Source organism: Aphis gossypii, chromosome 1 (genome assembly GCF_020184175.1).
Source record: "Aphis gossypii isolate Hap1 chromosome 1, ASM2018417v2, whole genome shotgun sequence".
Taxonomy (NCBI): domain Eukaryota; kingdom Metazoa; phylum Arthropoda; class Insecta; order Hemiptera; family Aphididae; genus Aphis; species Aphis gossypii.
In genome coordinates this window covers 12065174-12081218 of record NC_065530.1, presented here as the reverse complement: position 1 = coordinate 12081218, position 16045 = coordinate 12065174, and the positions used below count along the sequence as shown (strand labels likewise).

The 16045-nt window shown below is 28.3% G+C and overlaps 1 protein-coding gene across 2 annotated transcripts; it reads left to right on the top strand.

Moving 5' to 3' along the window:
* The first annotated feature begins 1664 nt into the window (after window positions 1–1664).
* Window positions 1665–14961, top strand: LOC114122173 (glycogenin-1). Of its 2 annotated transcripts, XM_050204440.1 has the most exons (8): window positions 1665–2183; window positions 9592–9727; window positions 9837–10011; window positions 12086–12248; window positions 12312–12438; window positions 12509–12689; window positions 13106–13759; window positions 13907–14961. In XM_050204440.1, exons 1-8 carry the CDS (start codon window positions 2171–2173, stop codon window positions 14861–14863), a joined length of 2406 nt encoding a protein of 801 aa, XP_050060397.1. In that variant the 5' UTR covers window positions 1665–2170; the 3' UTR covers window positions 14864–14961. The 2 variants fall into 2 exon arrangements, with proteins under 2 accessions (XP_050060397.1, XP_050060401.1); XM_050204444.1 differs by lacking the exon at window positions 13106–13759 and having other exon boundaries at window positions 1680–2183.
* The last annotated feature ends 1084 nt before the right edge of the window (window positions 14962–16045 follow it).

Below are 16045 nucleotides of genomic sequence, written 5' to 3'. Positions count from 1 at the left end.
TCATCACATAATACGTGTATATATAATATATATATATATTATATGCATGTTCTCACACAGTCGCGTACGGCGTACATACGACTGCGTGGACATTATGTACAGAGCGTTCCAAAATGACGTTAAGTATTTTCAAATCTAGTCGCACAATCCATTTTCCCAATAGACGTGATAAAATCATATCATTAGTGCACCTGCGCAAGCAGCCTTTATACAAAAATTCTCCGACTACCGCGAGTTATATAGCACTGGATATTATTATCATGTATAGAAGACATGTGCATCAGTTACTACCTAAATATTACATAATATTTACAGTGGACATTATGCCGGAATAATGACGTAACTTTTAAAATATTAAAAAAGGCGATAATTAGTACGTCCGTATGCAGGCAATCCGTGCTCTCTTAAACGGTCGGAGCTCTCTTTTTTACTATACCTAAATAAGAATGATGTTATTCGAATACAGATAATAATTTATGTATTTCGTCAAAGTCTTGAGAATCTGCACTGGCTGTACTCGATTTATCAGACGTTTGGTTTGTCGCAAGACAGTGTGAGTACTATTGAAAATCTCGAGAGTAGTTGCGGGTGTGTTAGCGAACCTCTTAGCTTTTTAGTCTTTTTTTTTGAAGTGAAACTTCTTTACGCGGGGTAGTGAGAAAAAAAAGCGAACGAGCGGCCGTACGAACGCGAACGCGTACATGTGTTACTATAGTAACTTTATAGTAAAATTATTATTATTATTATTTATTTGCAATTTTCATAATTGATCTCAAATGTCCGTTTTCATTGATTTATGTGTGTCAACTGAAGATTATAAGACTAGATTTTGCAGAATTAGTATTCTGATTTAGCACCTCTCATAACCTTATTGCGAGACAAATTCAGTTTGCAATTGAATAATGATCAACAATATCGACTGCCAAATCAGGCACAACAATCGATGCAATTTTTACGCGATGTATCGATAATGTTCAGTCGCAAATGAACATTTCGTATTTCAGTTATCATGTACCAATCATAACTACTATACCGATTGAGCAAAATGATAACCAATCATTAGAATAAAAAAATCAAAAAAAAATCTAAAAAATCTAATTTACATTGTTTCTTTTCTTTCTTTATTATCCTCATTACCCCAGTCTATCCATGCCTTTCTTTCTTTTTCTCTCACTCACGTGTACCGTTCAAAAGAAATTTCACTTCCCGCACGCGTACTGGTAACACACACACATTTTTTTTATGTAACGAGCATGTAAAATAATAGTAGGTAATAATATACTTTCGAGAACAATTATTTAAGAATTATTATTTCCCAGACTTGATAAAATTTTTAAATTTTTTACAACAGTGTTTAGTTTTGGGAAAAAAGCGATTTTACAACTACTATGGCTACAACTTCTCTCCCAGGGCCCAAGGTACAAGCACCAAGACAAAATAGCAATTAAATAAAAAAAAAAAACTGTCCCGAAAACAGCATTTTGTTGCACTCTTGGCGTTTGTACGGCCGTACGCGCGAGTTATATATTGTTATTTATAATTATTACCACCATCTTTATTATTATTGTTATACAACGCGATCGAAATGAAGAGTGATCGGCAAACGCTGCCGCCGGATTCGCGACGCACGCAGCGGCAGCGGCGCAATCGCTACACGCCCGTATAGAACGTATACCCGTCGAGTAGCGCGTCATTCACTCATTCTCGTGCAGCAGTGCACATTGACCGGATCTCGTCGTTGACGTCGTGGTCGTCGTCGTTCTCGTCGTTCGCCGCATAGCGCATTTCCGGGAGGAAAAGAAATAACTGTATAACTCACCAAACGATATAATTTACATAAATTATTTACATATACAAAATAAAATACCATCGTCGATCGAAATTTTGAAGTTTTCCTCCCAGTCTTAACGTTATCACCCGCGAAGATTACCCACACACACGCGAGCGCGAATCGTATACGCGTACTTGGACCGACATAGCACGCTCAGCGAATATCCTTGTACGACGAACCCCGGCCAGAGAAGGGCAAGTATATCTGCACGCACGCGAGTGTCCGGTGACCTGAGTGCACGCCCGTTGCATCAGGACAACAGCGTCCGCGGCCCAGGAGACATACAATATTTTACATCTATACTGACGACGACAACCGGTGAAAAGCGATACGCGAATCATGTCGTCATCGAGTGAGTAAAACTACCACCATGCAATACACGCTATAATATTATTATTATTATAATACATGCATATACAGGGTATATCGGGTGTCTAATACATATTAAATACTAGCTGCTAGTAGATGTGACACACCCGCGCTGTTCCGTGAAACAGTTTGGCGTACTTTGACTTTAACTGTTGTACGAACAGGTTAATTACCGTATATAACGTCGACAGAGGCGAGGGTTGGGATGTGGCAGAGGATAAAAAAAAATTATTCGTGTAACTCAAAATATACAATTTTGATTTATTTTAATGTAAAATTGTGTCAAAGCCTCCAGATACACCCTGTATATTATATGCAGTACAGACGGACCTCGTAAGATGTATTTTTATACTTCAAATGTATATAGTATTGTCATAGAGCGTAGGTACAAGTTTTTGACTTTCACATCGAAGATCGCGACTTTTTTTCTATCTCTAGCTATATATTTCTTGATTTCGTTCTCGGGGGTGACGACTGGACCGCGACCGCTAGTTTTCTTACAGCCACATACTTACAACCATATATACGGGCACGCCCGTTTTTCAGCCCCACAATCACCTACGATTTCTGAGTATGTGAATGTTCCTGACCTGTACATGTTTATACGACAATACCAATCAAACACAAGTTTTAAACTATAACAGTAATAGTGTGTATAACCTTTTAACATATTTCTTTAGTAAAATGCGTTTTAAAAACCATAAAGGTCATTTATCGAATATCGTTCATGCTTGTTAAAAAAACAACAACAAAGTATCGTGAATAAAATGCAAACAAATATAAATTTTTAATATAAATTCGCTGTTTTAAAGCAACAGAAAGCTCATATAAGCTTAAAAAAAATTTAAAAAAAGATTAGAACCTACGTGACCTCGTTGAGTTCCCTATAGGGAAATATATTAAATATATTTAACTTTCGAAAAAACGTACATCCCTCAACAAAATCCCCGCACACTATGTCACTATCACGTTGTAGTTCTACAACGTGATACAATTATAGTAATGAAGATTTTTCTCGTTTCTCACTTATAAATCTATATATATATATATATCGTAGCAGTGGTCTACTCTATTATTACATCAACGATTGCGCAGTTATAACTACGCATAATACACAACTCTTGTTTTTGGTTGCGCGCTTTTTTGGTTTTGATTCTATTGATCTTGTATTCTTACAGCTTTCGTCACATGTATAAAAATCGTCATATAGTGTAAAATCTCAAAATACTTATTATTCAATGCGATCGAAATAATCTACATTTTTAATCGTGATGATATTTTGACCAGCTGCAGCCACTACTCAAATGTTTCTCTTCGTTTATCTTTAATATTTAACCGTAACGGAATTACCTGTTTGCCGTGGATTATTATTACGCCAAAAGGTGTTCCGCAGATAAAACGTTGAAATATATATATATACATTATGAATGATATACCAATTACACCAAATTATAATTATATAATCTTTATATATTTTTCAATTTCACATTTAACATCATAGATATTCAATTAGTTGCTATAGCTTTGAAGTTATAGTATACATTTAAATGGTATTACTATAATTAAAGTTATACTATTCGATTGTAAGCTTTTCTCATATATTTAACATTTTAATACTCGTATTTCCTAGTAACAAAATAAAGTGTAGATTAATTGTATTTTTTATTGTACAGCTTTTATTTTTCAAAAAAAAAAAGGGTATTATTATACTCAATTTCCAATTATAAATTTTTTCTTCACAATTGTTTAAGTAAAAAGTACATACCTACTCAAAGTGACACTTTCTAAGTCGACATTATTATGAATTTAGAAATATTGTATTTTATTTTGAGCATAGTTCAAATAATTATGTTGATAAATACATTTAAAACTTAACACATTTATATTAAATACCTAACAAAAAGTGAATACTTTTTTAGCAAGATAAATGGAAGTTTAATTACAATTTTATCGATTGTTAATTTTTTTTAAATGGCTTGTCAAAAATATATATTAGTATATTACATTAAAAAATCGTTATATGGTTCAGTACCTAAGAATTGAAACGTATTAATATTCATTAGGTATACTGAATCGGATACTAATTCAGTGATGCTCTAAATTTTACTTTACTGGTTAAAAAATCTCAGATAAAGAAAGATGAAACTATTTATATTTTAGACAGTGCATTACATTTATGATTAAGTATTTAAGTACCACATTCTTTTATAAGCCAGTCCTAACAGGTTAATGTTTATTATAAATGAATAAACGGTAATAAGCAATAACTATAACCAATTGACATGATAACTTTTGTGCAAACGCGTGTAAATTATTATATGGGTAATTAAGGTGATTTTAAATTAGATTATTGAAATTTGAATAATTTATTTATTTTACAATTTGTATAGTTTGATAAATAAAATATTATAAATAGATTTCTCAAAAAAATTACGTATAATTATTTAATTTCCATTGATTTTAAATCAATTGTTTGATTTGAATGTTGACTATGATTAGTAAGTACATAATAATCGTAATTTAAATGATCTTTAGTATACCTACTTACTCAAATTAATACTGAACATGTTTATTAAATTTAATAGTATTGTACCAACTGAACTTGATGTTTGAATATAAGTCGTAAGTACTCGTCTTATATTGCGATTAGTGGTAACGGCCTAAATTTATTTAAAGAAAAATTATATGCTTTAATACTCACAGTATCTCTCACATCTCTAAAGTTACGTTGCATAAAGATTGCGTACTCCAAAGTTCACAATTAAAAGTAATTCATTAGCATCATAGATATTAAGTTAATAAATAAATACGTTAATACACGATGAATATAATGTAAAATTTAAATACTTATGATTAAACATGTCTAAAAATTGTCAAATTTCATAAATAGATGGTTCGCTTTCATTTATAAATTAAAACAATGTATTACATTGTACTACATTGTAAAATAAAATAATAAAATGATTTATACACTCATAAAGTCACAACTCATAAGTTATAAGTATACTAATAAAGTAAAGGGGGGTAAAGGGGGCAATTGCCCCCCGGGCGCCTTAATTTTGTAAAAGTAAGGGATGCCTTTATTTGCGCTTAATATGCTACCTGTAGTCTCAAATGAAATTTTACCCCGGGACACTGAATTACTTGACACTGCTCTGTTTTAAGTAGGTACGTTAATAATTTTAAATGAAATACTTACTCTAACATGTTTAAAAACAATCGAAAAAATAAAACTCGTTAATCTCATCGATTGATAACAAAATATTATAGGTAAATAGTATATATCTATTAGGTACCCATACACACCTGTAATAATAGATATATATTATCTTATATACTTTTTCCAAAACTAATTTTCTTACGCAATAAATACTCGTGAACTATTTGATAGCTAACGTCCATAATAATAATATAAAATATTATATTGATTCATTATCAGTATTTTATAATAGCAACTGTCTTTAATAAAATTATATTATTATTTTATAATAGGTATAGTAAATTTGTACAGTCACATGCTGTTAAAATGTTCGTGCGTTAGTAAACTTTAACTCTGATAACTACAAATAAACATTTAGATTAATTGTTCGAAAGAACTTTTATACGTAGGTATATTATGTGTATATTTGAATATAATAGCTAGGGATCTAATAATTTACTATTTACCTGAAGGTCTTTAGATTATATTATGTATTTATATTTTTTAATGGCTCAAACGTCTTATCATGTTATTTTTAGATTCAAAGTCAAATGCCGGGATATATAATATTATAATTTAATTTCTAAATTGTGATTGGTTACAATTTAGTACAGTCATTTTTATGTAGATAACTCAAAAAATGACCTAGACTGACCCTAATTTATTTAAAGAAAATGCAATTTGTACAATTGAATTAAAATAAAATATACTATTTCTTCTTATTATTATTATTGGTTAAAACACATCTTTGGCTTCATAGGCTGATATTATTATTAAGTTTATATAGTTTATAAAGTATCTATTTATAAATTATAAATTAAAAACTAAAGGTACTTTAAGTAACATTTGACATATTTAATGTAATTCAAAATTATTTAAAGGTTATTTCTCTTATGAATTTAATTAATTTCATTTAATGTACCTATTCAAAAACCAAAAAAAAAAATATTAGATAATTTTGATTTGCTCTACTTGTAATAGGTATCGAATGTACCCGTCATTGAGTATAGTATTTTTAAGGAAATTTTATTTTATTATTTATGTAGCTTTTAGTAGTTTATTTTTATATCAATACTGGTGTTTCATAGTATTAATAGTTTAAATATATCTTAATATTTTGTGTCTAATATTATTTTTTAGATAATAGCAAAATAAAAAAAAAAATGATTAGGTTACTATTTTTCCTTAACTTAAAATGTTTAAATTGCATACATTTTTTTCGTTGAGTTAAGAATAAAAATGTTACAAATCCATTAATCAAAAAAAAAATTTTTTATTTTTTATTTTTGAAAATTATATGCTGGAAATTCTTTGCTTTTACTTTTGACTTTTTATCAAATACCTATCAATTTGCCAACAGAATTAATATAGTTGATAAAAGTTGAAGATTGATACATTTTTGCTTATCCAAAACATGATGATAGAAACAAAAAACAAACATTGTAAAACTGTATGACAATTTATTATCACTGCTCCACTCTCACAGTGTAGAATCTAAAATAATGTTATTTATTCATATAGTTATTTCAAACTTAAATATTTGATTTATTTTTTGTGCACATCAACTAAACATTTTGAATAAATATAAACTACAATTAAAGGATTCAGAAATAAAAATGAAAACATTAGAGATTATACTATATTAATTGTTCGCTCTGCATAATATTCGATTATTTAAACTAATAAAAATAATAACAATTTTTTTTTTATTATCATAACCACAAAATATTATTAGTACACAAACATTACTATACTCTAACTACTAACATTAATACAGTGCCAGTGTGCCACTAATAAGTATTTTTGGTGACATGGAACGTAGGTACCCATCGTATCATAATATCATATTATGTTAGTACTGTTAGCATATTTGTATGCCCAAAACTAATTTTATTTCATTAGTTAGGTACATAAAAGACAAAAATAAATTCTAAATGAATAAGAATCAATATAATAAGTATCGATTGTATAATTATTTAACACTTTCACACACGATTTTATGACATATTACAATATTATATATAAATTCATTGATTAGAATAGGATATAATTATTGAATCAAAATAAGTTAGGCTCATCAATTGTACTGAGTCAATTCTACAAAGTGAAATTGTTGTTGATTGATAAATCTATAAAAAAAAAAATGTTACACACACCTATTAATGTATGTAATATAGTACATAAATAACATTAATCTAATAAATCAATAATTATTAAAAATGCACATCTTTTAAAATTTAGATTCCTGATTAAAATGTTTTAATAGTCTATTATTAATCGTGTTCTTGTAGTTTTTAATTGTCTATTGGCTCTACTTTATAATACTTAATATATGATAATTTATAATGTATTATATTATGAATTTGAATTACGATTATACTTATAACTTAAAAATTATAGATTATAATTACCTAGTTTTTGATTCAACTAATCGATAGTTCATAGCTGAATCAGTAATATATTATATTGGCCAAAATAGCAAGTATTGGAATGATTCCAAATTTTAAATGTACTTAAAAAAAGTTGTGTCATCTTCATCTCGACTCTTTTACGAATAATAAAAATATATTTATTAATAGGTATAATTGTGTGCACATATGAATTTCAACAAAGTTTAATGACAAACACATAAAATTATACATAGGAATAATAACAAATTTTCTGTTTATCATATATTGACATAGTTTTACAAAATTATCACATGAAATCGTATCGACTATTTACCGCCAGAAAAAAACATTGAATAAATAATAAGGTTTATCGAACATTATTTTTTATTATTGACATTAAAAAAACGAATTTATATATTATGTGGCCGCATTCATCAAAATATCTGATAAATAAATCACTCAGTTTATTTATTTATATTAATTTTAATAAGATGTGTGAGGTTTTAAATGTAAACATTCACTTGATTTTTGCAATTAAACTGCACGATTTGTAAAATTCCAAAATATTTGTCCAAAATTCATAAACATAATGTCTGTAATAGTCGTAAAACGATCTAACATTGAGCTACTATGTTGATACACTGGTTTTACTATTTTAGTATACAACCGTTGAATCCCAAATGTAAAGTATAGCCACAATACAATGCCAAGTTTAATTTCTTGGTAAAATGGTAACCAGTTAAACAACCTGAAAATTAAAAAGGAATATACCATCGTATGTTGAAATGAGTTTATTGTTGGTTATTTTTTTAGACTATATTCTTTTTGCGAACAATTTGATAATTATTATAGAGCATATAATATTTAAAAACTAGTCCTAAATGATTATAATATGATTGCTGTAAATTTACCGCACAGAGCAAATTCAATTTGAAATCAAATAAAATACATGGCCATACTTGTCAGTAATATACTCTACGAGTGTAAAGAAACCAATCGTACACCAATTGATCAACAATGACGAACTTTCTGTACGATCTTCAATAAAAATGGTTTTGTAAACCATACATACAAATATAACTATTTTAAAAGTAACTATAATAAGAAGACCGAGTTGAGTCATATTTAGATTTAAACTCTGAAAAAAAAAAGTTTACTCTTGAATTGTTTACTAAATAATTGTTGACCAAATGTAACAACCTGAATTATTATAGGTATGGGAAAATTATTAAGCAAACCATCACTATGGATCTCATAGTCGATTGTATTTAATTTATTAATCAATGAAAAATAAATATTTACTAATAATCACAATCGCTGCAATTATAAATTTTAACAACAGTTGCGAGATTAAAAAATTAAACCATACGTTAAAAATATATTATAATATGATGCCTCCGCCATAAAGTATAATAAATTATTATTTTATAACTTACCATGGTTATTCTATTACAAGTTAATATATTATGTTATATACTATTAATTTGTATTGATAAATTAGTATATTGATTAAAGAACATACATGTCAGTAATTCAAAATAACCGATAAACAAACCTGTAAACTAAAGTAGAATCGATAATCATTAATCAAATTTTAAACAATAATACTTAGGAATGCGTGTATTGAACTGGAAGGATCGTAAAGCAATTACTTGTTTTCTTTTGATTAATATTAATTTACATATTATGAGAGTTTGTAAATTGTTGATTTTTTAATTTAGTATTTAAAAACATATCATTATTATAATATAATTTAATATAATGAAAATTAATTTTAAAATGTATTTTTCAATTATTTCCAGATAATGCATGGGTGACATTAGCTACAAACGATTCCTATTCCTTGGGAGCGTTGGTCCTAGCGCATTCATTGAAAACCGTAAAGACAGCTCACAAATTAGCTATATTAATCACCCCCGGCGTAACGGCGCCCATGAAGTATGATTGAATATGCAAAACGCATGACATATAGTTTTTGCTCCACTTACATTTTTTTTGATGTAAATTCTAAATGATTTTTTTTTTTTTTTTTTTAATATTTTTGTAGACAACAAATCGAAACCGTATTCGATGAAGTCAAAGTAGTGGACGTATTGGATTCTAGAGATCAAACACACTTGGCCCTGATGTGTCGTCCCGAACTAGGAGTGACTTTCACCAAACTACATTGCTGGACGTTTACCAATTACGATAAATGCGTGTTCCTCGACGCAGACACATTGGTATAAGCAACAATTTTCTTATTATACTTTAATACATTGTACTCACGGTGTATGGGCGTAGGTAAGGGGGTGTTTTGAGTGTTTAAACACCCCCGAAATTAAAGATAAAACAATTTTAAAATAAATATTGTGAATTAAATTTAATGAATATCTAGACCAAAACCACCTAGCTCTGAAAATATTTCCTATCTACGCCCATGGTGCGTAGATTAAAACAAAGGAATTTGTTGGTATCTATTACATCTAGCTAGGTAATCGATTTTCTTACGGAATACCGAATAATGTATTATTATTATAATTCATATTATGACCCCGTCGATATGTATAATTATTAATTATACATAATATTTATGTTATAAATTATACTTTATAGCTCAAGTACACCAAATTTGCTCCAAAATCAATTATATACATTTCCTCGATAAATTAACATAATTTTTTTTTAAGTAAACAATATTATTAGTAAATTTTAAATCACTAAACAATGAATTTTAAGAATATTCTAAATATTGTTTTAAAAAATAAGCTCAACTGTTTTGTTTTAAGTTTGAATTTAAGTTATTTAATAATTATTAAATTCTTGGTCTAATAACTATTATTACATTTTAGATAAATTAATGTAATGTGTAAAATATTGTAATATTATACATAATGTAATACTTTTACTATTTGAGTATTTGACTATGACAATATTTTCAAATACATAATATACTTTCATCTATTAATAATAGTCAATACTCATTAATGTTTTTGGTTTTAAATAAAAACCAATGCTGCTCCTGAAAAAAATATAATATGTAGACGTCCATGGGTATATTAGTTTGTGGTGGTGGCGATACCGTTGATGTATGGAATTCATCATTATTTCGACAACATCCTTATATCTATCATAACTTTTGTAAGGAAAATGTCACCTGCTCATTTTCTATCGTATATAAATACAAACAATATTTTTATTACAAAATATTATCTCACCTATAAATATACGTACATTACTGGTTACTGGTACATTGTTAACAAGAAATTATGATTTTAATATTTTAATGAGATGACACCGTTTTATATACGTGTACACTGTGTATGTCACGTCATGTGAATTTATTAACTACTGGTAATTTTAATTTTCTTTGATATATCTAATAGTGTGTCTAATCAGTGGCAAATTTTAGTTTAGATTATTATGCGTAGTTACTAAAATGTATATTTATTCAACACAGTTATTTATTAGTATTTTTAGACTCTTGCCAATGTCGGAGCACTTGAGACATTTTGTATTTGGGGTCGTTCCAAAGAATTTGAAGTTCCCTGCGCATTTACACGGTTTTAATGTTAAAATGCGTGAATCACTTACATTAATGTTCTGAAGTGTATTATAAAAATCGGAGATTACAAAAATAAGGCTTAATGTTATTTTGACTATACATTGTAATAGTGCTACTTATGTAGGCGAATTATGAATTGCTTAATAAAAAATTTCCTACAATCCTACTATATAGGCTAGAGCTACGCAGCACTTACGAATAGGTCACCTATACAAATTATTTTATGTTTGCATTTACGTTTTACCAGTATAAGTATTAAGTATTTTATTGATAATAACAATTTAATTCCCTCATAAAAATCCTTTAAAGTAATACGATAATTATGTAAAGTAATAATTAACTTTTTTTGATACTATAATATAATATTTTATTCTAATGAGTATCGCACACTTTTAATTTGACAAACTATAAGCCTCAATAATATATAATATACCTAAGCTGTATCGACAATATGAGTGTAATGAAAAATAAAAGCGTAAATATTATATGGATTGCTGTAATATAATAGTAATATAATATTATTCGTTATTATGTATATGTGTGTACTGTATATACACAATTAAAATTAAAATTAATTACTAAAAATTATATTGCTAGAAAACAATACTTACCGAAGTACATAAAACAAATATATAAATCGATGATTACAAAGTTCAATTTGATTGTAATACAAACAATTCTTAGCCGAACTTTGTACAGATAATTGGTTTAGGAAGTGCGTCATATTTTATCAAATTAATTATTTGTAAAAGGTGTTGCAAAACTGTGATGAACTATTTGAACGTGAAGAATTATCGGCTGCTCCGGATCCAGGGTGGCCAGATTGTTTCAACTCTGGTGTTTTTGTGTATAAACCTTCTCAGGACACGTTTGGTCAGTTGTTAGAATTTGCGAGGACCAAAGGATCATTCGATGGTAACGTGTATTTTATTATAACAGTGATAGTGAAATTGAATTTGATCGCGTCTTTATTTTTAGGCGGAGACCAAGGGCTGTTAAATATGTTTTTCAAAGAATGGTCTAACACAGATATTTCAAAACATTTATCTTTTACCTACAATGTAGTTTGGTCATCTACGTATTCATATTTACCAGCACTAAAACAGTAGGAAATTAATAAATTAATGTTAATATTCTTTGTTTAAAAGTGTTAAATAATTAAACGAAATTTTCAGGTTTGGCCAAAATATGAAAATCGTTCACTTTATAGCTTCCAGTAAACCCTGGCTGCAGTCGTTTAATACTGAAACTAGACTTGTAACATCAAAACACGGAGGGTCGGGCTTACAAGAATTATTACAACTTTGGTGGGATTTATTCTGTCATCATGTACATCCTGGACTTTCCACCGAAATGGTAACATATTATACTACATGAGTACTTCTAAATTCGTCAATTTATAAGGTTTACCTTTACATTTTGGGATCGAATAACTATGTACTAAGATCATTGTTTTAACTGTTTGCTTAAACTAACTTGTGTTGTATAAAGCTCAAATAGGAATATTCAAAAGATCCAGTGTTACGTCTACTTCCAAATGGTATGTAAAGTGATTTAACGCTTTACTAGATATTAGTTTTAACATTTAGTTTTTAAATTATACATGCTCATCCTTCATAACTGCTGCTGGGGCTTCTGTCAATGGTTATTTGGCTTTTTGCATGTGCTCATTTAGTTTTATATGGTGTATTTTTTTAATGATTTATTTTCACATGTTCTATTTTACACAAGTAACTTGCACCGTTTTGTTTTGTTTTTGCTTTTTTACACAGATAGAAAGTCGCCTCAGTAGCCGTTATTCCTATGATTTTCATCCTAAATCCCATAATAACAATAATACGTTTGATAATTATACTCCTTATTATGAAAATAATTACATTCCTTATAATAATTATATTTCTGATAACAATACTTCAAATAATTATTATATTCCTTCTTATGATCCTCCAAAAGAGGATCATTATGATTTTATTGACCCTTGGGATGAGTATTTGGTTGAAAAAATTGAGGAAACAAATAATGAAATTGAAAAAAAAAATGTTGATGGTGATAGAAATTTGGTGGAAGTATATTCGAATAATCATTGTGAACAGGAAGTGGAAAATAATTACTGTATAAATAACGTTTATACGGAAGAGCAAACAAGAGACTGTAGTTTTCAGAATAATCTAGTGGAACTAGTGGAAGGACATAATACATTTGGACATGATGAGCAGAATAGTGAACATTTTGAAGAAGTAAGAGAATTCAATGAGCAAAAGCAAGTGCAAATGCCAGAGCCAGAGCGGTCAATAAGTAATATACAAATTCCTGCATGTTCTGATGATATTCCCAATAACCCTATCTCCAGTTTAAGTGTAAATAACTGTCGTCCTGATTCTCCGACACATTGCGAGGTACCTAAGGACCAGACTTATCACGAAGATGTAAGTATTATATAATTATTAAGTGTATATAATCGTACAATTTAATATAATGTTGCCTACATGTTTAAATTATATTTACCTATAAAATAAATTTTAGAAACATTCTTATTTTAATTTATATACTTTTAAATGTATACATTTTTTCAGGGTGGTTTGGCTGGACAATTTGCAAGGGTATCATTGGGTGAAAAAACCACTGAACAAAAAGCTTTAGAAGATTTTCTTCGACGTCAATCTTGGGAACAAGGAAACATGGATTATTTAGGCAGAGACAGCTTTTCTAATATATGGTCTAAAATTTCTGAAACTCTTGGAAATACTCCAGAAGTAAGTATTGAGACTGTTGCAGTAAAAACACCTACAGCGCCAGAAGTTGTACATACTGAAGAACCAAAGCCATTGAAATCTGCTTTGAAAAAAACATCAACTACTATTCCACCAGTGAGTTCTGAAATTGAAATTGATAGTAGTGATCTGGCTGTTAAACAACTGGAAAAGCTTGACCTATCCAAGAATATTTTGAAAGAATTGAAGACACCCGATACTCCTACTGTTACTGCACCAACACCTCCGACTACACCTGCTACCCAAACTCAAGAAACAATAAAACCAGTAGCTGTAGAATCTGTAGAAGAAACAATAAAACCATTACCTGTAGAATCTGTAGAAGAAACAATAAAATCCGATGTGCCTATTAAAGAATCCCAACAGTCAGAGGAGTTAAAATCGACTAAGCCAGAATCCGCGGAACTTGTAAAAGAACTACCAGCACCTGACACTTGCACCTTAAAATCAGTGGAACAAGAATTGCTGAAACAGGAACAAGTGAATCCTGTAAAGGAAACACCGTCTTCTGAAACTGGTACAGAGTCAAAAGAATCCTCAAAACTTGAAGAAAGTTCGCTTAAATCCATTACACCTGTACCCAAAGTGGACGATCCAGTTAAATCCTTATCTCAACCTGCCGAAACAGCTCAAGCAACCCAAACCTCTGTTGATGATTCCACACCATCAGTCTCAAACGATCCACCAGTAGCCCCAAAACGTACTAATAAAGGATCACAAAGTGCTTCTAAAAACGCTAAATCTCCTGAGAAAAAATAAAACTATTATGAAGCAATATTATAATCAATCCATATATTATTATGTACACGTTTTGTTTTGTTCCTCAGAATAATATAGTTTTATTGATTTTTTTTTTTTTTATTAACAAAAAAAATAGGCAAAATTAATTAATGGACAATCAGAGCCAATAATTGTTTTTATGCTAAGTTCTTGCACACTTTAATTCTTATTTATATGCGATTTTCATTCAAATATTTTATCAAACCAATTCACTCGAAATAGTTAATTAACTATTTGATTATAATAATATTTTAATAGATGAATGGATTTATATTTTAAAATATGTGAATACTTCTGTTATTATATAAATGTTTGGTTGCCTACACGTGTTATTTTCAAGGAAAAAATAAATTAAATTTTTTCCCAAGTATAATATTATATTTATAAATATTGTTGTATTTTTTTTGTACACTACCAAACCATATTTTTTTTCAGTAATTTTGAGTACATAATTATAAAAGTTATCTATTAATTTAATTTGTGTATAATCCAATTCATCAATACGTGATAATGTGATAATCATTCATTTTCATTTTCATAATTTCTCTAATCATAAGTTAAATTAATTATAAATTATAATGAATCAAAATATATCTACAAAAGTAATAAAAATAATCTTGAATAAAATATAAAATAGGATTGTTCTTGTTGTCATTACGTCGATGAATCACATTACAAAAATTATACATGACTAAGAATTAATTATCTAAACATTAAAGATGATTATTTAGATTATATTTTGAACGAAATAAAGTTCAAAATATATTATTTTCAACCAAGTTCTAACCAAAGACTAAATAAAAATTATATTATAATCTATATCAAATGAGAACATAAGTATAAATCAGAAACGTTAAACAACATCCGAAAATGGATAATGCACGTATTATTAATTACATTATATTATTTAAGACACGTATTTTATATTTATAAATGTCATGTTAAATTAATCTCGTCACTTTAATTTATAAAAAATAATAAAATACACAATTATTTTATTTGTTCACGCCATAATATATTATATGTTAATATAAATACCTATTCAGAACAACTAATAATATTATTTATTTATTTTATTTTACAGGCTTAGGCCCTTTGAAAAAATAAAAATATATACAATCTTATAAAAAAACTACAAATAAATAATAATAAATGGTGGTA